Here is a 27,140-nt window from a genome sequence, read left to right on the forward strand (position 1 = left end):
GTGTGCTCAGGGCAGGGGCAGGGCTACGCTCTGCAGGCTCATGCCGGCCCGGCGGAGGGCCCCGTGGGCTGGCGCCACCACGCCGGGAACTCAGCTGCGCGCTGCCCCAGGGAGGAAAGGTGAGTGGCGCCGGCGGAGAGCCGGCTTGCCCCGGTCCCCCGAGACCCCTGGTATAAAGGTCTCAAGGGTGAGGGCACGCAGTGTCACATGTGCACAGCTGATGGGGGTAGGGGGGGAGGAGATTCTGGTCTCCACTGGCACCTCCCAGTGGGGCGGGGAGACCGCCCGGGCCTCCCTTTCCCCACAGCAATAGCTCGGCTCCGCGGCTGGGGCGGTGCTCAGACCCGCGTGGTCCCGGTTGCGCAGGGGCGGCTGGTGGGCCCAGTTCCGTGCCGTGTCCGTGAGCAGGGGAGACTCCGGGCCATGCCGTCCGTGCTCAGCGCCCTCTGGCTGCTGCTGGCCGCCGCGTTCCTCGCCGCGCTGCTGCTGCAGGTCCGGCGTGGGGGGCCCGGCCTCTTCCAGGATCTGATCCGCTACGGGAAGACCAAGAGCGGCTGCGGGCAGCGCCCAGCCTGGCTGCGGCTTCTGTATTTGCCCAAGAGGTGAAGGGAGGTTGTCTCCGGCCGGGAAAGCGCCGGGTCCGTTAGCCCGTCCCCGACACAGGGATACCCGCCCTAGCAGGGACTCTGTCCCCTTCCGCTCAGGCAGTGTGGCTCTGCTGGGAAGGCTGGTACCGGCCCTTCCCCATACCCCCGGCTATGGAGAGCCCCACGCTTGCCGTGCAGCCCTTAGCTCTGAGAGTGGGGTGTGCTTGTGCAACAGACCCCTTCTATAACCGTGTAAAGGGCTGCAGGAGTGGTGCCAGTCCAGTCTGGCCTTGGAAAGTCGTGAGATTGGTTTGAAAATCTTACGGGTTTTTAAATGTTTGTTTGTTTGGATTAATGTTGGGTTATGTTTTTTTGTGGGCATCTAGTGGTTTCTGGGCTTTGATATACTCTCCTAATATTTTCCAGCTTTTCCCTGTAATCATGGGAGCTGGAAATGTAGGTTTGTTTTGTTTTTATAATGAAAACTCAGGTTACCATGTAATCCCATGACTCCAGAAGCTGGAGCTTTATGAACCCACCAGATATTGAGAGACTGTGACAGATATACATAGATTACATTTTTATGTATATATTTGGGGCACTTAAGTTTTAATAGAACCCCCTTATGTTTTTTTAGCAAATTTGACTACTAAATTGTTTATAGTTAAATGATTTTCATTAAATAGTTTTTTTGTTTTGATTATTTAATTTTTTTTGGAAAAGGGCCCATTTTGTCTTCAGAATAGCTGCAAAGAAACCAAGAATTTTTTTTAAATACTTCTATAATGTTTAACTGCTTAATTTTTTTAGCTTTTGCAAAGTTGACATTTTACTTTTTTTTTAAATTACTTACTTTTTAAAATGACATTTTAATTAACTTAGATTTTATTATTTTAAGTATTGTTTTAGGAATTTAAATTCCCCATGTTTGCACTTACTTTTGCCATTACACCCCACCCTTAGGGCTTTTAACCAGTTTTCCAACTTCTTTGTCTAATGCCTGTCTGCTTGGCTGGGCCCAATCCTGTTTTTTTTAACCGCCCCTTTTCATGTGCACAGGCTTTGTTTCACTACCAATTTAGCAAGGAGGATGGGCTCCTTAACTAGCCTCCACCCTTCCTGGTCCCTTTCCTTTTTGTAATTACCCATGGGGTGCTCTTTTTGTAGTTGGGGGTGCCGTACATATGACCACCTCCCCCTTCACCTGCTGGACCTCTCCTTGGTCATAATGAGGGTCACTATAGAGGTGCAACAAGGTTCCTCCCAAAATTGAGGATCCTCACAAAGGGAGAGATCAAAGCCCTCATCCGAATCCTCCCCCGTGAGGCTCGCCACCTGGACCGAACGCATGGCCAACTGACGTTTTAACTGTTAAATTTTTTTTTTTTATGGCGAGGACACTGCTGTTGCGGCGTCTGGCGAACACACATCGGTAAATTTTTGACAAGTGTTTGAAGAACTGGTACTTGCTTAGCCAGTGCTTTCAGGCGGGTGCGTTTTGCTTTTTCCGCCTGAAAGTCCTGTCTTAAAGTCTGTAACTTGTCCTGGGCATAGGCTTGGGTTGCTGCCTGGTTAGTAACTTGTGCTTTTAGTTCCTCAATTTCCACTAGCAATCGGGCACACGCCTTGGCCCTTCTCCCCAACTCCTCTTTTTGTCCCGACAACATTTGATACCACATGGCTGCTGCAGTTCAAATTAATTCCACAGCTGCCCCTAGGTTCTTACCCTCCTGCTTTTTATACTTGGCATATAGGTTTAACAAATTCTGCCAAGTTTGCACCCTTCTCTGAAGCTCCGCCGCAGAACCCCAGAGATTGTATCCCACCTTGGTGAGAGCCTTTTCCAGCTGGGAGAGGCTTTCACCCCCTCTTTGAAAGAGGCAGCAGGATTCCGTTCCTCTTTGCTGCATCCCCCGTGGCTCGGGCATCAGGTTCACCTGCCTCCCGTGATGCCAGCTGACTGGGCAGCCGGACTACCATGTCTGTGCTCCCTAATGCCCGTACGTCCGGCCTCGAACCCATCGCTGATACCATTGCCCACGACTGCGGGACTCCCGAGTCCACAGCTGTACCCTTCTGTTTCCTGAACATGAAGTATCGGAGGGGTAGCCGTGTTAGTCTGAATCTGTAAAAAGCAACAGCGGGTCCTGTGGCACCTTTAAGACTAACAGAAGTATTGGGAGCATAAGCTTTCATGGGTAAGAACCTCACTTTTTCAGATGCAAGTGAAGAAGCGAGGTTCTTACCCACGAAAGCTTATGCTCCCAATACTTCTGTTAGTCTTAAAGGTGCCACAGGACCCTCTGTTGCTTTTTCCTGAACATGTTGTTACAATCCCTTAGTACAACTTTTAAGATTTTTTTAAAATTTTTTTGAGATTTTACATAGCCCACGCCAGCACCGGGGCTTCCACTGTTACCCTGCTGGACCAGAGGCAGAGACGCTAAGCCTCCCTCCGTATTACTCAGCCTACTACCACCGAGGGTTCTGTGGAATTGCTTCCACAGTTCATACACCAAATACAAAACCCCTCCCAGGGGCAGAGTGAGAAACCCTAAGTTCTTCTTTTATGCTCAGTCATGCTACTGCTGAGGGTGTATGCACCGAGGATATGTGTCGTGTGGAGCAAGGGTCTCGAACCCCACCTCCTGTTGCCTGGCAGTCATACGACCCGGGGTTGACCCACCTGCACCTTCCCCCACCGACCAGGGTGGAGAGAGGAATGCTAAACCCCTCTCCGGTTTTCAGCCATGCTATGACTGAGGGTGGGGCACACCTGTAATTATAAAATCCTCAACATGAAATACCAACAGTGCCAAGTGTCTAAATTTTAAAGCTTTATTAATAAAATAACAGCGGAGAGTGATGGCCAGGTATGAAAATCATCAGACTCATACCTAGAGTAGGAAGACACGATTAGGTTTATTTTGTTTATTTCTTATGGCTTGTGGATTCCTCTGTGCTAACCCCAGATGCTTTTGTTGCTTGTAACCTTTAAGCTGAAATCTAGCAATAGCCTGAGTTTTCAGATGTATTTTCTTTTTCTTGTTTTTAATAAAATTTACCCCCTTTTTTCTTTTTTTTTTCTTTTTTAAGAACAGGATTTGGATTTTTGTGTCTTAAGAGGTTTGTGCACGTTTTCTAATTAGCTGGTGGCAACAGCTGATTTCTTTGTTTTCCTTTCTCAGCTCTTCCCGGGGGAGGGGGGTGAAAGGGCTTGAGGGTACTCCACAGGAAGGAATTCCCAAGTGCGCCTTTGTGGGTTTCAAGGTGTTTTGCGTTTGGGTGATGGCAGCATCTACCCAGCCAAGGTCAGAGGAAAGAAAAACTGTAACCTTGGGAGTTGCAGGCCCCCACCTTCTGCACTCCAAGTGCCAGAGTGGGGAATCCGCCTTGACCAGAGCCATCTACGTGCCGTGCCCTGGTCTGAATCCTGATTGTGAGGCATCCAGGATGTTGGCTGATGTAACATGTTGTTGGAGCTTGGTGGTTGCTGTTTTCTCAGTTGATTTGCCCAGGAACAGAAGGTTAGAGATGAGACAGTAGTTGGAGAGCAATCTTCAGAATCAAGTAATGGAGCTTCTTGAGGATTGGGTAAACTATAGAATTTTTAGGTCTGTTTTTCTGAAGGTGGCCTTGACTATTTCCACTGGCTGTGGTCATAGTTGTTCTTCATTGGCAATGAACCAACCACAAATGACACGGATTCATTTAATAGGTTGTAGCTGTAATATTTTTCAGGGCTTCTTGAACATGGGCATATGTGAGGAGGCCCAAACTTTGCCGGGGTGCTAGGGCAGATAATAGTCGGGGGGAGGGGGATTTTCCTTTCCAGTTAGTCCCTCTATATTCAGTTGATCAGTGACATATGCTGACAGCTCTTTACAATGGTGGATGCTTGGGTCTGGTGTCTGGGCTGTGCAAACTGGGTTGATTAGCTGGTTTTCTGTGTGAAATGTCTATGCTGGCCGTGATTCTGCCATACTGATTTGCGGAGTAAAAGGCTCATTTTGCCTCCTTTATTGCAGTGGCATAGTCCTGTAAGCGTTTGTGCTGCTGGCAAAAGGATTTAGAATGTTTTTTTGGACCATTGATGTCCTGATTTTGCCTCTATATGTTATCTGCTGTAGTTCACCTCTGAACTGTGGTGGTGATCTTATTTGGTGTGAGTGAGGGCAAGTGGACAGTTGGCAGCCAAGGCCTCAACAGTAGTGGGCCACAGGTGACCATACTGTTGTACTAACTAATTGGCACTTTAGCCTTGTATTTGAGTGGCTTGTTCTCCTAGGGAGAGTTGAAAACCTATAGAGTTTAGAGGTCTTCAGGGGCGAACCATCTCTGGTTGCTCCCTAATCCTGGTGGGAAGGAGGGAAAAGCTCTGATCTTTGCCTGGGTCGACCATATTCATCTGGGTAGACAAATCCTGAGTTTCTTATCTTAGTTTTCCTCCCTGCTTCTTTTATCAGACTTTCTTTATACATTATAAAGAAGCAAAGAGACACAAATTACAAGTCACCTTTGAAGAAACAAAAACAACAACAAAAAAAAGAGGGCTATACACGGACGTTTTCGGAACGTTTATGCTTAGGTTGTTCTTTCTTTCTTTCTTTCTTTCTTTCCCCAGACTATATTTCTTTGTCAACTTAATCTTGAAAACTCTGGCCTGCAAACATGCATGTGTGTAACTTTGTTACCACAAATAGTTCCACTGACTTCAGTGGGGCTACTCATGATAGTAGAGGTAAACCCATAAATCAATATTTTTAAGATTCGGGCTTAGGTACAATAAAGCAATTGCATTTCAGGGTTGTGATTTAAGAGTTTCACTTCTGTTTTGAGAATTGAAATGTTGGTGTTATCAGGTTTTATAAAAAAAATAAATGGAGCCTAAATTCATCATTGGGTGTAATTTTGCTGAGTGTGGAATTACACTGGGATTAATTGGCCCATGAAGATTTCTGTTAATGTTAGGGGTTTGAAAATGATCTTTCATATGTTTTTAAGAGTCAGAAAACATGTTTGGGTCAAACATTCTCCTGCGGTATTTACAACCCAACATAGGAGCATTGTGCTAGTGTCGGAGAAAGTGAGTTAAAGCATAGGACTGGGAGTCAGACCAGAATTTAATCTGTCTTGTCTGGCTTGCTGCATGACTATGAGCAAGTCAATTAAACGGTGTGGTTTTTATATTCAAAATAACCTACATTACAGAAACATTTCCTTGCTTACTTCATTAATATCTGTAATGTGCTTCTGATTCATAGCACTTCTGTAGGGCCATTCAATCATTATTATTTCAGTAGAAACAAGTCTATTTTATTGTCCAAACTAAGGAAAATGCAGAAAGTAAGAAAAGTGAAAAGTAAATTAGATAAAAACTTGAATTTTAAAAAAAATCCTAATGTATTACTAAAAACACACAAGTAATTTGTGTCTTCTTCAGACCTGGGAAGCTACCTAGTCTAAAATTACCTTGTTGATAAGTAAAAGATTCTTATTAGATGTGGTAGTTTTCTGCTTGGCCCTCAAAATTGCTTACTGTAGAGCTAGTCAGTTGATACAAGTAGCACATTGTACAAGTGCACAAGTTTTGCAAATCACTCTCAGCTCAAACAAATGTAATACATTGCTTAAAATAAGACATAACATAAGAATGGCTATACCGGGTCAGACCAAAGGTCCATTTAGCCCAGTATCCTGTCTTCCAATAGTGGTCAATGCCAGGAGCTTCAGAGGAAATAAACAGAACAGGTAATCATCAAGTGATCCATCCCCTGTCGCTCATTCTGGCAAACAGAGGCTAGGGACACATTGCTGCCCATCCTGGCTAACAGCCATCAATGGACCTATCCTCCATGAATGTATCTAGTTCTTTTTTTCAACCCTGTTATAGTCTTGGCCTGCACAACATCCTCTGGCAAGGAGTTCCACAGGTTGACTGTGCGTTGTGTGAAGAAATACTTCCTTTTGTTTGTTTTAAACCTGCTGCCAATTAATTTCATTTGGTGACCCCTAGTTCTTGTGTTATGAGAAGAAGTAAATAACACTTCCTTGTTTACTTTCTCCACACCTGTCATGATTTTATAGACCTCTATCATAACCCCCCTTAGTCTTCTCTTTTTCAAGCTGAAAAGTCCCATTCTTATTAATCTCTCCTTAAGACTCATTGCAATTCTCCAGAATGACCTGAATGATTTTGAAGATGTTATCTAAGCCTACCTGGCCGTCTATCTAGATTTGAAATGGCCTTCACCACCATGATTTCTAAGTGCATCATACTTATTTATGGGTTTTATTCTCTGAAATCCTCTGGGAAATATCACATTTTTCTGGATGGGGAACTAAGGCAGAGAGATCACATGACTTGCCAAAGTTCACCAAGGAAATCTGTGTCTGAATTGGGAATTGAACCTGGATCTCTTGAGTGCACTATCAACTAGAGAATCCTTCCCACAAGGTTAGAGAAGAGGATTAGGCTCCTAGGCTTCTGGCTTCTAGTCTCAGCCCTGCAACTGGGCATAGCTACTACTACTGCACGGTATTGTGAGGCCAAATTAATCCTTTATGCACGCTACTCCCCCATAATGGTAATGAAACTCAGTGAATTTGCTCTAATAGAATTTTCCAATGCATTTTCCATTGTGAAAGTGTGATTTCCGTCACAGGAAAGTAGCCATCGATTTGGCTCCAAAACTGGCAGACCGTTGGGTACGTGGATCTTGACACTGCTCCAGACCTTTAAGGGAAGTTCCACATCACAAAAGGTGCAAATCTATGCTAACAGGGTTGTCATTAACTTGCCCAATAAAGTCCTGTGGAATTGTGGGAGGATGTGACTCAGTGGAAAGTATCCTTTGTCTCCCTTATCTTTTCCCTCCTCCTCCTCTCCATGGAGCTCATTTTGAGTTTCAACGAAGAGGCTTCTTTTGCAGGGTTGCATGAAAGGCAGGGTTGCATGAAAGGCGGTATGATGTCATAAGTGGTGAATGCCATGTCTTTGTACCCCTGCCTAGGAGTAGGCATTCTCTAGTCTTTTATCTTCTCTGCATGTGGAGGCAGGTGGGAAGATTTGGTCCTGAATGTCCCAGAGCATTTTGGAGGCATGGTTGCCTATAGGATACTGTAATAGCACTAGTTTCAGAGTAGCAGCCGTGTTAGTCTGTATCCGCAAAAAGAAGAACAGGAGTACTTGTGGCACCTTAGAGACTAACAAATTTATTAGAGCACTAGGACATCTTAAATTAATTGGCTTTGCAGTGCTATCTGCAGCAGAGCCAACACACTGTAATTGAGAATTCAGTCCCCTTTGCCTCTGCGACAGTAGCTAAGCAACTCTTCTAAGTAGCCTTCGTAGTAGTTGCACTCTGCTCTTTACATTAAAAAGATAAATGTTTTTGAACCAGTACACCTGGCCAGTTTTTTTAAATATTAGCATTTGGTAGACTTGTCTGGGCTATTAAATGTGTACCTAGAGATTTCACTCAATTTAATAAAATGACTAGAAAGAACACAGGTGTTGTAATGATGCTCACTCTGTAATACAGTAACATCTTGTTAAATAGAACCTTCTAATGACTATATTCCCATGTAAACGAAAGCTAACTGTTGTAATGATTGTTTTGTTTCTGATATTTATAGATGTGTTAAAAACTTCCTAAACAAATAAATAGTTTAAAATACACATGCACCTGCACGCACGTGCATGTGTGTTTGGGCTGTTGTTTATGGAAATATAGTCATAACACTGAACCAACCAGCTATTAAAATAACTCTAGTGAAAAACCCTTGGGAGGGGCTTAGAGAAGAGAGGGAAGAGTGTGTCCATTATCTACCTCTTCAGCCTCTGTTCCTTTCCCCACACAAACTTTCCACTGCTGGGGGCCTCCCCAAGAGTCTAAGATGCCCATATCAAACAAGACTTGAGTTTGACTTGAATATGGACTAAGTGGAGACTTGGTTTGCAGAAGAACACATAGCAGTTTGAGTTCTGTTTGTCCCTAAGCCCAAAGTGCTATTTTACTATAACAATCCGTACTGTGTGGCTATGTTGTTTGCTCAGATACTGAAGTACAAAGAGTGTTTTCAGATAAATTAAATCTGTACCTGCTTGGTCTGCCTGCTGTAAGTGAGCAAATGGTTTCTCTGTGCACAATGAAGCTCTCCATCTGTGTGAGTGACTTTGTATTGCTGTTTGAGAGAGAATGTTGTAGAATGCTGATCAGAGGCTGATAGCCTGCTCCCAAATGATAGCATCAGCACTGGGTACAAGTCCAATACTCTTATGGAGCACTCTTGTCTATCCACAGAAATTAAAGTTCACAGCTGAGATCTGTCAACACTGTAGAACATACCCATTTTAAGTGATTACGAGAATTTGATCATGTTACCCATAAAGTCAAGTTTATTAAGCCCCTGGAAAGTTCTCAGTGTGATACACATCTTTGATTGCCATTGTGGAATATCCAACTCCTCTGCATTCTGTTTGATTGAAAAATAAGTCCTCAACCTCCAATGCCAGGTCAGTTTGCCATATTCTGAAGCTAAATACAGTCTTATTTGATTACACAATCAAAACTGTGTCTGTATAAGTTCATCCGAGGAAGTACTGTGTTCAGGAAACTTTGAGCACGCCCATCCTGAATGTTTATTCTGTTGGCAGATATTGCCAGATGTCCTGATTTTATTCATAGATTTTTATGAGCAGAAGAAGCCATAAGATCATCTAGAATTACCTCCTGTATATCACAGGCTATTACATTTAATCCAGTTACCCCTTCATTGAGCCAAATAACTTGTGTTTATCTAAAACATATGCTCCAGAAAGGCATCCAGTCTTGCCTTAAAGATATCAAGGGAGATGAATAATCCATAGGTCTGCAAGACAATTTATAGACTCATGGATTTGTGTGGTGACAAAACACACTGTCCAGCTGTGTAATGGTGTCTGGGTGATTTTGTACAAAAGACCAATGCAGAACAGTAGTAGTTTTTCCATGCTCTGCATAGTCTGTCCAGAAGAGGTGAAGAAAATGAAAATACTGTTGAGGCAACAGCATGGAAATGCCCAGAAAAGAATTCCAGGCAGGATGGGTGGGGTATTAAAACATGTCATTGTCAGACTTTTAACTGTGTAAGTTCTAACCAAAGGATTTTATATTTTCAAAATTTCATTTTACATTCATGTATTGCTGTGTGGTTTGTATTATTTTTATGTATTTATTTATTTATTTAAAGCCTTGAGTCTTGCACTTGTTTTGTGTGGTCTCCACTCACTCTTCTAGTTTTCCAGTCCAGCCACCTGAAGGGTCTAAAAACACGGGAAAAAATACAGTGAGTGGGAGGTTTAGTATTCTGAGCAGCATATAACTGGGAAAGACAGTGTTGGAATGAGGCTATGGTAGACATCTGGTAGTTCCATAAAAGGCCCCATCGTCTCTTATTGTGGGAGTTTAGGCCAAATGAAAATGAGCCGTTCCCCTTCAACCTGGTCACTGAATTCCAACACTGAAGAAAGGAGTGATAAGAAAAAAATGATTGAAAAATCCAGAAAGTTAATACTGATGCTTCTTTCTTCCACAGGTGGTTTTCTCACTTTTATATTCTTTCTGTGGTCTGGAATGGCTTCCTGCTCCTATTGCTTATTCAAGCTTTGTTCCTAGCAAGACCTTTCCCGATATGGCTTCAGGATTTGCTCAGTGCTCTTGGTGGAGCTTCACAGAACCAGGATGTGGGCAAGTACTCCACATGTTATGGACAGATGCACAGATGATGTAACGCAGAACTGGTATACTCTCCTGACCTTCCTTTGAGAATGCATTAGCTACTCATCCCTAATTTATAAATTTATACTATGGCTGTCAATCGCAGTTAACTCACGCAATTAACTAAAAAAAAAATTAATCATGATTTTAAAAATTTCTGTTTTAAGAACACTGTTAAACAATAATCGAATACTAATTTAAATGTATTAAATATTTTGGATTTTTTTTACATTTTCAAATGTATTGATTTCAATTACAACACAGAATACAAAGTGTACAGTGCTCACTTTATATTTTTTATACAAATATTTGCACTGTAAAAATAATAAAGAAAATAAGTAGTATTTTTCAGTTTACCTCCTACAAATACTGTAGTGCAGTCTCTTTATCATGAAAGTGCAACTTATAAATGTAGATTATTTTTTTGGTTACATAACTGCACTCAAAACCAAAACAATGTAAAACTTTAGAGCCTACAAGTCCACTCAGTTCTTCTTGTTCGGCCAAGCGTTAAGACAAACAACTTGTTTTACATTTACATTTGATAATGCTGCCCGCTTCTTATTTACAGTGTCACCAGAAATTGAGAACAGGCATTCGCATCGCACTTTTGTAGCCAGAGTTGCAAGATATATATATAGTACATGCCAGATGTGCTAAACATTCATATGCCCCTTCACGCTTCGGCCACCATTCCAGAGGACATGCTTCCACACTGATGGCATTCGTTTTAAAAAAGAAAAAAGTGTTAATTAACTTTGTGACTGAACTCCATGGGGGAGAATTGTATGTCTCCTGGTGTTTTACCCGCATTCTGCCATATATTTCATGTTATAGCAGTCTCAGATGATGACCCAGCACATGTTGTTCATTTTAAGAATACTTTCTCTGCAGATTTGACAAAACTCAAAGAAGGTACCAATGCGAGCTATCTAAAGATAGCTACAGCACTAGGCCCAAGGTTTAAGAATCTGAAGTGCCTTCCAAAATCTGTGAGGGGCGAGGTGTGAAACATGCTTTCAGATGTCTTAAAAGAACAACTCTCCAATGCAGAAACTACAGAATCCAAACCACCAAAAAAGAAAATCAACCTGTTGGTGGCATCTGATTCAGATAATGAAAATTAACATATGTCAGTCTGCACTGCTTTGGATCGTTATTGAGCAGAACCCGTCATCAGCATGGATGCATGTCCTTGGAATGGTGGTCGAAGTATGAAGGAACATATGAATTTTTAGCACATCTGGCACGTATATATCTTGCAACGCCGGCTACAACAGTGCCATGTGAACGCCTGTTCTCACTTTCACTGACATAAGCCTTACGCCTTTCGTGGAGGTGGAGTTAGGATATCAGTGTAGAAGAGCACTTACGTTGGCGGGAGCAAGGCTGTAGTGTAGACACGACATAGTTAGGTCGACATAAGCTGTCTTATGTCGACCTAGCTATAGTGTAAACCAGAGGTGGGCAAACTATGGCCCGTGGGCCACATGTGGCCCACAGGACCCTCCTGCCCGGCCCCTGAGCTCCTGGCCCAGGAGGCTAGCCCCCGGCCCCTCCCCCGCAGCCTCAGCTTGCCCCGCTGCCAGCGCAATGCTCTGTGCGGCGGGGCTGCGAGCTCCTGGGGCAGTGCATATGCAGAACTGTGGCCTGACCCAGTGCTCTGTGCTGCGCAGTGGTGTGGCTGGCTCCCGCCAGACGGCGCAGCTGCCTGTCCTACTGCTCTGGGCGGCGCAGCTGCAGTGCCACCAGCCACCGATGCTCCAGGCAGTGCGGTAAGGGGGCAGGGAGCAGGGGGGGTTGGATAGAGGGCAGGGGAGTTCAGGGTGGTGGTGGTCGGGGTCGGGTTGTGGATAGGTGTCGGGGCGGTCAGAGGGCAAGAAACGGGGGGGTTGAATGGGGGTAGTGGTCCTGGGGGGGACAGTCAGGAAGGGGGGGGGGGGGGGGCTGGATGGGGAGACAGTGGGCAGTTAGGGGCAGGGGTTCCAGGGGCAGTCAGAGGACAGGGAGAAGGGGTGGTTGGATGGGGCAGTCCCTGGGGGGGGCAGTCAGGAATGAGAGGAGGGGTTGGATGGCCGGCGGGGGGGCAGTCGGGACAGGGAACAGGGTGGTGATGGCGGGGGGGGGGGGGTAATGGTCCCAGGTGGGTTGTAAGGGGGTGAGAAGCAGGGAGGGTCAGATAGTGGGCGGGGCTGGGCCACACCTGGCTGTTTGGGGAGGCACAGCCTCCCCTAACCAGCCCTCCATACAATTTCAGAAACCTGATGCGGCCCTCAGGTCAAAAAGTTTGCCCGCCCTGGTGTAGACCAAGCCTAAATCACTAGCCAAATTCTCCATCCATCAGAGGCTCAGGGTTAAATGTGCCTCCTTGCCCTACAGTTAACAGGATTCTCAATACCCGCAAGTGGTTCCTAATTAGACTGGCCGCACCTGCCGCTTCTCTCTAACCTCCTACTGTTTGCACTTGCAATGGGTACAAGCTGGTCCCACACTCCCATCCCAGCCAGGAACATCGCTCCTTGGGACTTGGAGATGGGGAAATTGTTGACTTGAAGGGAGGAGGGTGGGGGAATTCATTCCTTTATAATAAGATGCTTGTTCTGCAGCTGGGACTCAGTGTGTCAGGAGATATTGGTTCTGCAACTTTCACTAAGCACCTTCTGTGACGGGTTCTCCCCTGCGAGGTGCCACCTGTAACTGGGGTACTAATGAGCTCTCTGACCCACCAGCCTGAGCTCCCTCTCTCACTGTGCTGCTGTGACAAGCTGTAGACCCACTCCTGGCCCTACACTTCCACCAGCATTCACACAGGTAGGGACACACCCAGCTGCAATTACATGCAGGCTCTCTGACCAGCCACTGCATATGCACCAACAATAGAGAAGCTACAGCCAAAATAACCACCAGCTTCCCGGCCTAGGACCTCAAAGCGGTACCGTCCTGCCCTGGTCCAAACCCCAACCAGTATGAATTTATTATCCAGTTCAGCTTTCCCCTCAATGTGCAGAGGAAATGCAACAGCCCCTCTGAGCTAAGATTCCCATGCACTTCACTCCAAACTCACTGGTTTAGATAAAGCAAAAACAAGTTTATTAACTAGAAAAGAGAGATTTTTAAGTGATGGCAAACGGATCAAAGCAGGTTACCTAGTAAATAAACAAAAACGCAAATAAAGTCTAACACACTAGCAGTTTCCCACCCTGAGAGATGGTACAAGCAGGCTGCAGATTCTTAAGGCACAAGCTACACTTGCTTTGCAGCTTGGAATTCCCAGGTGTTTCATACGCAGGCTAGAAATCCCTTTAGCCTGGTTCCAGCATTTCCCCCATGTCAGTCTTTGTTCCTTGGGTCTTTCCAGGAGCCTTCTTGTGTGGGGAGTGAAGAACAACAGATGATGTCACTCCCTGCCTTGTATAGCTTTAGCATAGAGCAGGAACCCTTTGTTTCAAAACTTGGTTGCCGGAGCGGTTTGTGGAAAAATACTGACATCCCAAGATGGAGGCCAGAGACATGTGGTCTGGGCACATGCCCTTGCAGTGTTATAGCAGCCATTGCTTACACGCTGGCGAAAACGCCCACAGGAAGGTTAGTTATTCGACAGTCCATTGTCTTTGCTGATGAGCCATCAGCCCCGTCTGGCTTCTTTATTGTTGTACCTGAAAGGCGAGTTGTGGGTGTTTTCCAGAGTAAGCCCATTTGATATATAGATCCCTAGTCAATATTCATAATTTCAGATACAAAAATGACATATGCATACAAATAGGATAATCATATTCAGCAAATCCTAACTTTTCCAATGACACCTCACATGACTTACCTTGTACAAAATACATCAGAATTATGCCATAATCAGATCATCATAATATCACTGTGAAGAATATGGGGTGCAGTGTCCCTTTCCCAGCCCCTGCCTTCATCAGAAAGTTAGAATAGATCTGAAAGAAGCAAATTTGATCTCACATTAGATTGGTAAGGAAACACTCTATTTGAAAAATTCTAGATTAGGGTGTAACTATGTAAAGAGTTTATAGATTTGGGAAGGCTGTAAACAAATGATACCCACACATTAATCTTTGCAGTACCACCATAAGAAGTACAGGTCAGGAAACCAAGGCATCGTTGGCCTTGTTCAAGGCTTACCATTATTCAACACTCCTTTTCTAGAAGTAATCCTTCCTTTATTTAGACAGAAGAAACTAATGGAAAGGATATTCCAGAATAATCTCTTGGTTTAATTGATTTAAAAGTGGACAGCAAAGCAAAACTATTTTTGCCCTGTACAATTGTTTTTAGGATATATAAAGAGTATTTCATAAATTTTAAAAATATATTCCTTTGTTTTTTCTCACTGTAAATATCTGGCCTTTCTTTTATTTTACCTTAGCAAGAAAAATGGGGAGGACCTGTGCAGCTCTCCCTTCCCCCGACTCAGAGGGGAGGGGATGCTGATTCTCAGCCTTAATTTAAAAAAAAAAAGACACCCTCCTCCCCCTTTATCTTAATACATCATCAAATGCAATAAAAGCAACAACAACAAAAAGTATTTTGCTTTAAAATTCACCTTTAGCACATTCAGTCAACTAAAAAAAAAAAAAAAAATACTTCTGCCTGAAAAATGAGTCAGTAAATCTTGTATCAGCTCAGAGGTCCTAGCCAAAACTTGAAAAAAACAAATTCCAGTTTTATTGGATGTTTTCACATTTTGGATATCTGAGGTTTTTCTGTGCAACTGAAAGAGATTAAAAATCTCTCTTAAAAGTTTGTTTACATCATGCATTTGACAATTTGTGTGTAGTCCATTTCACTATAGTCTGTTTTCTCTTTTTGTGTGGCAAATTGGGGAATTTGGAGGTAGTTCTTACAACTGCCTTCACTTTTAACTTTTTTTTTAATTTAAATTACCATCTTTCAAGTTGTCAGTGTTCCTTTTACAACACTAATAATAAGACAAACGCTAAATGTGCTCATCATCGCAACATGCGGGTGCCATATACGCAAATTAAAAAGCATCCTTTCTGTCCAAAAGGACTTACTCTCCATCTTTCAAGGCAGTCATCTTAAAAATACACATACTGATTTTCTTTTTTCTCTCGTTCCTGCTGTTCATGTTCCATAGCTGATGTCCCTCTAGATAATTTTACAATTAATGCAAATTAAATTATAGTGAAAACTGTTTTCCAGATGGAATTCAGAGCTGTGTTTGTGAAGAGAAAGAGTTTGAGATTGTCACTTCTGTTTGACTTGTAGGTGACAAACACCTGTCAGCCCTCTTGGTTCTCATGCTCCTGTGGCTACACAGCTTTCGAAGGCTCATAGAGTGCCTCTGCATCAGTGTCTTCTCCAGTGGTGTCATTCACATCGTACAGTACTGCTTTGCACTTGGGTACTATATTGTTATTGGCTTAACGGTGCTGTGTCAAGTGCCAGCTAATGTCAGCAATGGTGAGTGCCTCTTTAGTGCTAACCATAGTTGCAGCTTCTTTTTAATTTGTTTCTAGTATCACAAGATGGTTCGGTGAGGGTGGGAGTAGGGGGATGGGTGAGCGAGAGATTAGTAGTATGCCTAATCTTTTCACCTTCTAAAGCTCTATCTACAGAGTGTTTTTGTGTACAGGTGAATGTGAGATAGGTATTTGATGAGATCTATAAAAGTACTTACTGCAGTTACTTAAAGTCAGACTTATTAGTCAGCACATGACATCACATGCATGCCTGTAGTATGTATCCTAGTTCTGCTCTGCATGTGGTTTCTCCTTATAGCTCAGTACCATTGTTTGCTGTATGCCACCATGTCCCTTAGACTCCCAGGCCCAACACATCATGTCTTTGTCAATGAGGTGCTTCCACTTTATGAAGGAACCTCCAGCTCAGCAGAGGTCAGGATCTCCCTGGTTACATGGCTATTATAGTCTGAAGTTTCTCTTTGCAATGGGCCCTCCTTTAAAAATGAGCCTGCCCCATGGCCAGCAACTTTGTTTACTTAGTTCTTGGCCTCCAGTCACCCATCTAGTATCCAATCATCTCCTTTCTCTTTGCTACTTGGGCCAGTTAAGTATCCACAAATCCTGTAGAGCTCTTTGAATGATGTGACTTGTTTCTGCCACCATGTTGCACCCAAGTCCTACAGTTGAGCTGCTGTTTGCTCTGCTGCATAGGTACATGATGAACCAAAATGCCCAAACTGCCTGGTGTGCTTTTCACATGACTAATTTTTCTTATGTGGTCAGCACTAGATACAGAATTTAAGCTATCTTAGAGGTAGCTTTTGTCCTCCATGCTGATTTTACAGCACTTTTAGAATGATTTTGGTGCAAACAAAGCCTTTTCTAGGTGGCACTGTCTGGGTGCATTTTCTACCTTCCTAATCGTGGCATTCCACAGAGATGGTGCATTGGCATAAGCACTGGGGCCCATCCATAGTGCAAATTACTTACAAATCAGAGTAATCTGTTCTAACAATTTTTTTTTTTTTAATTGCTAGTATAGATCAGGCAACACAGTTCTGTAATATCATCTTGACCTGAGCTATGGCACTGTCTTCTAACATGGTGATAAGAATACATTTTTATAAATACTGCCACAATCAAAAATATGTTAAATATGGAGGCCTGAACCAAATGGTGACCCTTTCTGCTTGTAGTATGCACCATCCCTTATTCCTACAGCTACCGATTAAAAACAAAACTGACTAATTATACTGGTCTACAATTTTTGAGAAGTCGTCTGCTTCAGAGATAAAATGTGCTATTATGTATTTTGATGTGCTGAAGTCAAATATGACAATTAAAATAACTGGCTACTGTTTCTAAGATATTTACCGTATTTTCCGGCGTATAAGACGACCTTGTAACCCAGGAAAATCTTCTCAAAAATCGGGGGTCGTCTTATAGGGCGGGTGCTGAAACTTCCGAGCCGGACTGGAGAATCTGCGGTCACCGCATATGGTGGGGGGAGCTCAAAAATGGCCGCGGCCGCATGAAAGCAGCAAGGGCGGAGCAAGCTGCAGGCGTCCGGGACGCCCGGGGTATGGCAAAAAGAGAGAGAGCGGCGCTGTGCCCAGAAAAACACGCCTCTTTCACCCGTCTGGCCCGCCCTTGTATCCTATTACCGTACCTCCTTCTCTGCCTCTCAGATCTCGCTCCTGAGGACCGCAGTGAAACGCAGGCGCGCATGTGCGAGATCTGAGAGGCAGAGAAGGAGGTAATAGGATACAAGGGCGGGCCAGACGGGTGAAAGAGGCGTGTTTGCGCTACTGCTCTGATAGTCTTGGAGACAGGGAGGGCTGGGCAGGCAGGGAGAGCTGACCAATCCAAGCAGGCTTTGTATACAACAACCAGCCAATCGCCGGTAAGGTACATCGCTTGCCGTGATTGGCTGGTTGTTGTATACTGGGTACCACATACAGTACAGCACCAGTATCTGTACCTGTTCATACAGTATAGCACCAGTACATACAGTACAGTATACAAATGTCCAACAGTCAAAACCCCATCATGGCTCCACCAGCAAGAAGAAAGAAATATGAAGCCAGTTTCAAACTTAAAGTTGTAAACTTTGCCATGGAACATAATAACTGCGCTGCTGCAAGACAATATGGAGTAACAGAAAAGATGGTTCGGGACTGGAAAGCAAATGAAAGAGCATTAAAGATTATGCCAAGGGGTAAGTGTGCATTAAGAAGAGGCACCCCACATTGGCCAGATCTCGAAAAACATGTAGCAGACATGGCGAATGAGCATCGCCAAAACGGTTATGTAGTGACACGAAATAAAATACGTTTGTTTGCACTTCAGTGGGCCAAATCTAACCCAGATCACAGCAACAGATTTAAGGCCACTGTATCCTGGTGTACTAGATTCATGGAAAGGCATAATATGGTACTGAGGCAAAAGACGAAAATTGCCCAAAAATTACCTGCAGATCTTGATAGCAAAGTAAATAGTTTCCATCGATACATAATACAACAGCGCACTAAACATGGCTATGCGTTAAGTAGTATTGGAAATATGGATGAAACTCCAATGAATTTTGATATGGTTGGAAATAAAACTGTCCATCAAAAAGGTGAAAAAACAATTTTAATTACAACAACAGGACATGAGAAGTCCAGTTTTACAGTGGTACTAGGATGCACAGCTGATGGCGCCAAACTGAGACCAATGATTATTTTTAAAAGAAAAACAATGCCGAAACTCAAGTTCCCTGTTGGTTGTTTTGTACATGTGAATGAAAAAGGCTGGATGGATGAAGAAGGGGTAAAGCTATGGCTTGATAATGTATGGAGCAGGCGACCAGGTGGACTTATTCAAAAATGTAGTCTACTGGTGTGGGATATGTTCAGGGCTCATTTAACTCCCAGCACCCCAAGCAAAGGCTTGCAAGACTAAACACAGATGCGGCAGTTATTCCTGCAGGATTGACATCTTTGGTACAGCCACTGGATGTGTGCCTAAACAAGCCATTTAAAGATCGCATTCGAGAACAGTGGAGTGAATGGATGGTTAGTGGCAAAAAGTCATTCACAAAAGGAGGAAACATGCGTGCTCCACAGTTGGATGTTTTGTGCAAGTTTGTCATAAAAGCCTGGAATGATATTGATGCAGAAACAGTAATCAAGTCTTTCAAGAAGTGTGGCATATCAAATTCATTAGATGGTATGGAGGACGACTACTTGTGGCAAGATGAAGAGGAAGCCGAAGCTGAGACCACACCATCTGATACGGAATTTGATCCATACGATGACTGCCTTACAAATGTATCACAAGATGTCATTGATGTACTTATGATATCAGATGACGAACAGGAGGATTTTGAAGGCTTTTAAAGGGAAACTGTCACGCCAGCAAAACCTGTAAAAATACCGTAGCTTGCAGTTATGATGGGCGTTGCTAACTCGCCAGGGACTTGCCCGGCACTTGCTCTCTCTCTATTGTTTGTTATCTTCCTCCTATCATCATCAGTTCCAGTTTGGTTGACAGCTTAGAAAACAAACAGCATGGCAGCTCCCATGGGTTTATTGTCTTATCCTTCCTTTCAGCTTTAGAGTGAATTAGGAAAAGTTTAATCCACTTGCACTGTTTTATGTTTACATGTTTGACAAACAGCCTTATGTTTTTAAGTGACAGTTTTCCTGCTAAGTACCTGCATGTCATAAGCATTTGAATTAAAATTACCATATTGAAATCAAATCTGATGTTTTTTTTAATTTTTATTTGGTGTGCGTTGGAAGAGGGGTAGTCTTATACGGCGAGTATATCCCAAACTCTATATTTTAACTGGAAAAATTGGGGGTCGTCTTATACGCCCAGTCGTCTTATACGCCGGAAAATACGGTAAGTTTTTACATTTTATGTCTATGTATATTGTGTAGATAGAGTTTTAATCATAAATTGTAAACCTAGGTCTTTTCATGTGTTTATGGTTGCTGTACATGATAATATTTCACCTGTCCTGTTTATGTAACACTTTAAAAATCAGCAAAAGGGTTATATAAATAAAATTTATTATTAAACAAAAGGCAAAAAACTATTCTGTACATAGTTTAGTCCTATTCAGTGTCTACTCGGTGCTTCTTGGCTTGTCTCTTGTATTCATTAAATGGAGCATCTCTTGTCACTGTCCAGTAATAGTCCGCAAGCATTGCTAGGCTCCATTGTTGCAATGTTCTGGTGAAATCGCTCGCCGTGCTCATCGCTCACTGCTCCACAGTTTGGTGGAAAAAAATCTAGATGAGAGTGCAAAAAATGTATCTTTAGTGACATGTTGCAACCAAGGCTTTTGTATGCCTTGAGGAGGTTTTCCACCAACAACCTGTAGTTGTCTGCATTGTTGTTTCCAAGAAGATTTATTGCCACTAACTGGAAGGCTTTCCATGCCGTCTTTTCCTTGCCACGCAGTGCATGGTCAGATGCATCATCTCAAAGAAGTTCACGAATCTGAGGACCAACAAAGTCACCTTCCTTTATCTTAGCTTCACTTAATCTTGGAAATTTTCCACAGAGGTACTTGAAAGCTGCTTGTGTTTTGTCAATGGCCTTGACAAAGTTCTTCATCAGACCCAGCTTGATGTGTAAGGGTGGTAACAAAATCTTCCTTGATTCAACAAGTGGTGGATGCTGAACACTTTTCCTCCCAGGCTCCAATGACTGTCGGAGTGGCCAATCTTTCTTGATGTAGTGGGAATCTCTTGCATGACTATCCCATTTGCAGAGAAAACAGCAGTACTTTGTGTATCCAGTCTGCAGACCAAGCAAGAGAGCAACAACCTTCAAATCGCCACAAAGCTGCCACTGATGTTGGTCATAGTTTATGCACCTCAAAAGTTGTTTCATGTTGTCATAGGTTTCCTTCATATGGACTGCATGACCAACTGGAATTGATGGCAAAACATTGCCATTATGCAGTAAAACAGCTTTAAGACTCATCTTCGATGAATCAGTGAACAGTCTCCACTCATCTGGATCGCGAACGATGTTGAAAGCTGCCATCACATCATTGATGTTGTTGCAGGCTACAAGATCACCTTCCATGAAGAAGAATGGGACAAGATCCTTTTGACGGTCACGGAACATGGAAACCCTAACATCACTTGCCAGGAGATTCCACTGCTGTAGTCTGGATCCCAACAGCTCTGCCTTACTCTTGGGTAGTTCCAAATCCCTGACAAGGTCATTCAGTTCACCTTGTGTTATGAGGTGTGGTTCAGAGCAGGAGGTTGGGAGAAAATGTGGGTCCTGTGACATTGATGGTTCAGGACCAGAAGTTTCATCCTCTTCCTCGTCTGACTCAAGAGAATGATTCTGGTGCATCAGGAAACGGCAGTCCTTCTCCATGGGGTGCTGGGCGTATAGCTGATAGAATGTTTGGATAATGCACAGTCCACTTTTTCTTCTCTGACACAGCTTTCCCAACTGGAGGCACCATGCAGAATTAACAATTGCTGGTATGATCTGTTGGGGCTCTCCAAATCATTGGCACTGCAAAAGGCATAGATTTCCTTTTCCTGTTCAACCACTGGCGAAGATTTGTTGCACAAGTGTTGCAGCATATGTGTGGGGCCCACCTCTTGTCCTGATCTCCAGTTTTGCAGCCAAAAGAAAGTGATAGGCTTTCTTAACCATAGTGGTTATACTGCGCTTTTGTGATGCAAAAGTCACTTCACCACAAACATAGCAGAAGTTATCCGCACTGTTCACACAAGTACGAGGCATCTCTGCTCACTTTGGCTAAACAGAAATGTGTCCCTTTGCAAAATCAAACACAGACAAATAAGAGAGCACAACACTGTATGATTTCTAGAGCTGATATAAAGCAATTTGTTCAGCAGAGTGATGTAAGCTTTGTTATGATTGCATCATCCATGACTTCTAGGAATAACATGATGCAATTCATATCATATATGACGCAATACCAGCTTCAGATTGCATCATTCATTGTTTTGCCTAAAAAGCAAGTACTGTCCAAACCCAGTCATAGATTTATTCATAGATCCAGTCAAAGATGTATTTTAGTCATTTCTGGTTTAAATTGAGATCCCCTCCCTTTATAACTCACTTATCCTCCGCCATTCCCAAGTCAAGGGTCGTATATACTGACCCAATAGCATATCTTGAAAACTAGAGCCAATCAACAATTTTAAGCATCATTTTCGTTCTCCGTGACCCAGAATTAGTAAAGTTTGACTACATTTATTTCAGAAGCATTTTTGCTGTAGAGCAGTGTTATAACTTGCAGTAGCAGGCAGTTAAGAATAAAAGTTTGCAGCAATTCAGAACTAGGGTGTGGTTCACTGTCTGCATAAGTTGTGTTTAAAAGTTCCCTTCACCATTATTCAAGAAGAGGGGAGTACACTGGGAAAAGCTGCAAGGTTAAATATATACAAGCTGAACTTTTTTTGAGATGGTTGTTGGTGAGGGTTCAATGCAGACTTTTTTTTCTAATCTTGTATTAATAGGCATACTATTTTCATTTTTAATTCAGGAAAAGACCTCTTTATGCAAATCTGCTGGTACCACATCCTAGGAATTATGATGTACATTTGGGCCTCTGTTCACCAACATAGATGCCATGTGATTCTAGCTAATCTTAGAAAAAGTAAATCAGGTGAGATGTTTCACTTCTTGGAGCTGTTTGTAATAATTTTTTCCATTAAAAATTTTGTGTCACAATTAATCTGTAGAGCCTTAGAACACTGGTATTTTCCAAAAACTCAGTGAAATGAATGCTGATGTGAATATGTATCTATGTAGATCATTTTCCAAGGGATTAAATTAGTCTATCTGGAAGAGGCATGAGCTGGTGATATATAGTTATTCACAGTATTCAAGGTTTAAAACAAAGTTCATAGTTGTATTATCCTGAATAGAAATGTCTAAAATGTGTTAGGAATTTTAGGTAATTGATAACTAATAATCACATCTGTCATTTATAAATGGAGAGACTGATACGCAGAGGCTACAGAAGAAATTACTTTCCTGAGCCATGATTAGAAATTCTCACTCGATACTTAGACCTCACTTAAAGTAACATTAGACATTGTATTGGGAATGAGCTAAGGTGACATTCATAACACTAGACTTTTTGTATTGGGAATGAGTTAAGGTCACCATTTTCAAACCTGAGTGGCTAAAATTTGGCTCCTTAATCCATATGTAGGCACGTAATAAAAGTGGTGTGAGTCTTTTTCAGAAGTGCTTAGCACCCACAAATCTCACTGAAGTCCGTGGGAACTGCAGGTGCTCAGCATTACTCCGTAATTATACATAAATATGGATTAAGAGTTAGAGCATGTATTTAAAACAAGCTTTATCAACTAACTTTTTTCTTTCTTTAAATTGCAGGAAAGGTAGTAAACTTGAGCCACAGTATTCCTTTTGGAGACTGGTTTGAGAGAGTATCTTGCCCACATTATTTTGCTGAACTCCTAATATATGTATCCTTGGCCATCACATTTGGATTTCAAAACTTAACATGGTGGCTTGTAGTGATGTTTGTGTTGTTTAACCAGGCATTGGCTGCAGTTCTGTGCCAGGAGTTCTATGTGAACAAATTCAGCTGCTACCCAACACATCGAAAAGCATTTATACCATTTCTTTTTTAGAACCTTTATTTTTGTTAAATATATCTTTAATGTAACCTGTGAAATGCTGTTTAAAAGGTAATGGAAGACTGAGGTTCTCAGGAGTATGGTGTAATGCAACTGCTACAGAAGGTGTGGTGAAACAATACTGACTGTCTGATTCCAGCTCAAAGCTACACAGGATTTTAATGAAAAAAAAGTTTCATTTTGATTTAATGATAAAGGATCTGTGACAGATTTTCGGTTACCAATTTGCCTGAGGCATCCAGTGATCAGGCTGAGGCCACAGGATCTTTAGGGAGGAGATGACGAAACACACCAAGTGTCTAAATTTTAAAGCTTTATTAATAAAATAACAGCAGAGAGTGATGTGTGCTCCCCACGTCACTCAGAGGAAGGAAGAACGCGTTAGTGCCACAAGCCCTAACCCACTTTCATACTTACACATGCTCTACCCAAGGCTGACCAAGCCTGGGTGTAACGTAAGAAGAAGCGGGGGCAGGAGAGGGTGGATGGGAATTCTGTCCTGTGCGCACAGGTTGTCCAGGGTCCGCTGCGATCTCTGAATTGCTCCAGCTCTCAGGAGGGTTTTTAAATCCAGGGTTCCTTTGGGGGTGTTTCGTTCTGTGACTTCTGTTGCTGGTGTTCTTTGTACCAGTCCAAACCGGCTTTCTGTGGTCTCAACTTTCCCAAAACACACCAGCTCCAGGGACGCACATCTCTGCTTCCCGCCTCTCTCCTCCCCCGCTGTCTCGCCTGTGTTTTCCATCTCTGCAGCCCTAGTTCAATGTACTTTTTCTTTTCTCATGGCTGTCTGTGGCTGAGTGAGAGATAAACGCAGCTGCAGATTTCTTCTCTAGTGCCATGACCTTGGACTGGGGCCAGTGTAGCGTCTTACTGTCGGACTGAGCTAGCTAGCTACAGTGTTGAGTTAACCCGTTCTCTGCTCTCTTCCTCCTTTCCCTTTGGCCTTTTGCAGCCTGCAGCATTCCACACTCTTACCTTTGACTCTTCCCAAAATGCCCTGTGATGCTTGCAACAGCTTTAGTAATATACAATGATGACCTGCCTCGCACAGGGGGACCCCTTGAGGGAGGGGGCCATTGGGGTGTGACATATCTACAGTATGTACAATCTGAACTGTACGTGGTATTAAAGACCTCAGTTAAAATTCAAGAACTGCTGATGTTTAACATTTGTATTTTTGACATTCATGTTTAATATTTAAACCACTTTCATTGCTGTTATGTAGCAAGCCAAAATGTGTGCCTGTATTTTATATGTGTAACACACATGTATGTAGGGAAGGGAAGTTGCTCAAAGTGAGGAGAAACCACTGTATTTCATGTTTTAACTAATATTTTAAAAGAAAACTATACTCATCCCCCACACACCGTGGCCATTAAATCTATTAAAAGAAGCTAACTGTTAAGGAATATGGTGCATTGCCTCTAAATATTTTCCTATGGATAATTTTGAAAGTAGTTGGTATTCTTAGAGGAGAGTGAGTATGGGATTAATGGGGAGAGGAAACCAGGATATTTCGAATATAAGGATAAGGGACCCCCACTTATGACTGTTTCATTTTTTGCTAATATATATTTATCTGTTTCAATTCACATCTTTCAGAAATACCAAATACAATAAAAGGTTGAGAAATCTCTTTGATGGGAAGGATGGGTATTCCACTGACTGATGCTCATTCTCAATAGCAGAAATAAATCTACTTTTTAGGCAATAGAAGTCAGTGGCTGTGTTTGACCAGCTTGTTGGAACAGGAATGTCTCCATGCTGATTCTTTGTATAAGCAGTTTGTACCTCAGGGTCTGAGGAAAGATTGGGTTACTGGTTTTTTAGAGCAGAACAGCCTTATGACTGAAACCACAAGGATGCAGGGGAGAGCAGGCAAACTCTCATCCTTAGACACTTTGGATTTGTTTGGTATCTCTTTAAAACAGAATCCAGTCTCTGAGCTGGTGGTGGCGACGGATCCACAAGCAAGCATGCAGGAGAGTGTGTAGATGTTCATAGCACAGAGGGGCTGCAGTTGGTGAACACACCTAGCCAGCAAAGGGATTCCTGTAAGCAGGGAGGTTCAGTTTTCAACCTTCTAGGAAGAAGGTCGGGAGCGGGGAAGGACCCAATCTGCTGAAGGGAAGAATGAGTGTACAGCCTTGAAATTGTTAGCAGATGAGAATTTGAAAACTAGTGTCTGGGTTGATACAATCTACCTGGCTGACAAGGGAGGGGGAAGATTTGCTCCATAGTTGGTAGCAATGAGGACACACCTGGCCAGACGAGGGATTCAGTGAGACAAGAGGCATGGTGTGACCAAGATACTTATAAACACTGACTTGTAACAAATTTGGTGTTACTGTTAAGGTTTAACCTTCTAATGTATTTGATTTTGATGTCAACCCTGGTAAAAAGATCAAAGTGTATGACTGATACAAAGCCTGTAAACATTTGGGAATAATACCTAAAATCACATTGTATGCTAGAGAGCTTTATGATAGTGAAATGTTACAACCGATACCTGTAAGCAATTGTGAAACTTGGCAATGCAGAGAAACCTTTATAAATGTAGTCTGCTGTATAGAGAAGGAAACTGAGGCACATTACCACATTGCTGTCGTGGCTAAATGCCAAAGTAATTATACCCTTGAGAGCATTAATGTCTATATTGATGTAACAGAGAGAGAATATTTTCAGAAAATGAAGGTAGCTGTATATAAAGAGCCTGATTTAGTCAGACATGATTTTGATAAACTATTTCTGTTGTACACTAATACTTGTGATGTAAACTGAAAGTGCAGTAATATAGGTCCTAGAATGGAAAATTCTTGTGAGGCATTCAGCAGTGTCTAGGGACACCCCTTTCTGCATCAATTTTGTGTGGGGTGTGTGACGCTGTATAGATTCTGGGAGACACTTGAGGATATTATGAATATTGTAAAACTGCAATGAGTTGTGCCAGATATGCCACGTAAGATATCTGCAAAAATGTTATAGTTTGCTAAATACAAACACATACATGAGATTATTGTATCACATTTGTATTTTGGGTTATACATATGTATCTGTCTGTATTACAAAACTTGTGCTATGCTTCTGGGTGACATCCCCAGACAGTTTGGGCATCAGCTCTGCCTAGCCTAGGGGTCCAATCCCTCACACAATGCACTCCTTTTAGATGGGCCTATTAAGGACCATCAGCTATACAATTGACCCATTGAGAGAAGTCCGAGGATACACCTTATGACTCAGCAAGGCATGCATAGGTATGCCTATGGCCAGAAAAGGCTTCCAGGCCACGTGCTGGGCAGTTTTTGTGTGAAACAAAGGAAGCACAAGCGACATGGCAAAAGACTATAAAAGGCAGCTGCATCTTCTCCATTTTGTCTTCAGTTCTGCTTCTGACCTCTCGAGGAACTTTGCTAAAAACCAAAGCTCTGAACAAAGGACTGAATGACCCATCCAAGCTGTGGATATACTCCAGATACTTGACTTAAGCCAGCGGTTTATTCCATCACTGTTACAAACCTGAACCAAGAACTTTGCCGTTACTGTATGTAACTGATTCCTTTAACCAATTTTAACTCTCACCTTTCTTTCTTTTTATGAATAAACCTTCAGATTTTAGATACTAAAGGATTGGCATCAGCGTGATTTTTGGGTAAGATCTAAGTATAATATTTGACTGGGGTATGTGGC

At 42.8% G+C, this 27,140-nt stretch overlaps 1 protein-coding gene across 1 annotated transcript; it reads left to right on the forward strand.

The window, feature by feature from the left end:
- The first annotated feature begins 312 nt into the window (after nucleotides 1-312).
- SRD5A3 (steroid 5 alpha-reductase 3) lies at nucleotides 313-27,077 on the forward strand. The gene is made up of 5 exons (XM_054029664.1): nucleotides 313-602; nucleotides 10,167-10,318; nucleotides 15,596-15,790; nucleotides 22,328-22,450; nucleotides 23,188-27,077. Exons 1-5 carry the CDS (start codon nucleotides 424-426, stop codon nucleotides 23,445-23,447), a joined length of 909 nt encoding a protein of 302 aa, XP_053885639.1. The 5' UTR covers nucleotides 313-423; the 3' UTR covers nucleotides 23,448-27,077.
- The last annotated feature ends 63 nt before the right edge of the window (nucleotides 27,078-27,140 follow it).

Source organism: Malaclemys terrapin, chromosome 5, assembly GCF_027887155.1.
Source record: "Malaclemys terrapin pileata isolate rMalTer1 chromosome 5, rMalTer1.hap1, whole genome shotgun sequence".
In the NCBI taxonomy this organism is placed as follows: Eukaryota; Metazoa; Chordata; order Testudines; family Emydidae; genus Malaclemys; species Malaclemys terrapin.

Coding starts and splice junctions, on each gene's coding strand:
- SRD5A3 (XM_054029664.1), top strand. CDS start 424: ATGCCGTCCGTGCTCAGCGCCCTCTGGCTGCTGCTGGCCGCCGCGTTC. Junction 603..10,166: donor CTTCTGTATTTGCCCAAGAG/GTGAAGGGAGGT, acceptor TTTCTTCCACAG/GTGGTTTTCTCACTTTTATA. Junction 10,319..15,595: donor TTCACAGAACCAGGATGTGG/GCAAGTACTCCA, acceptor TTTGACTTGTAG/GTGACAAACACCTGTCAGCC.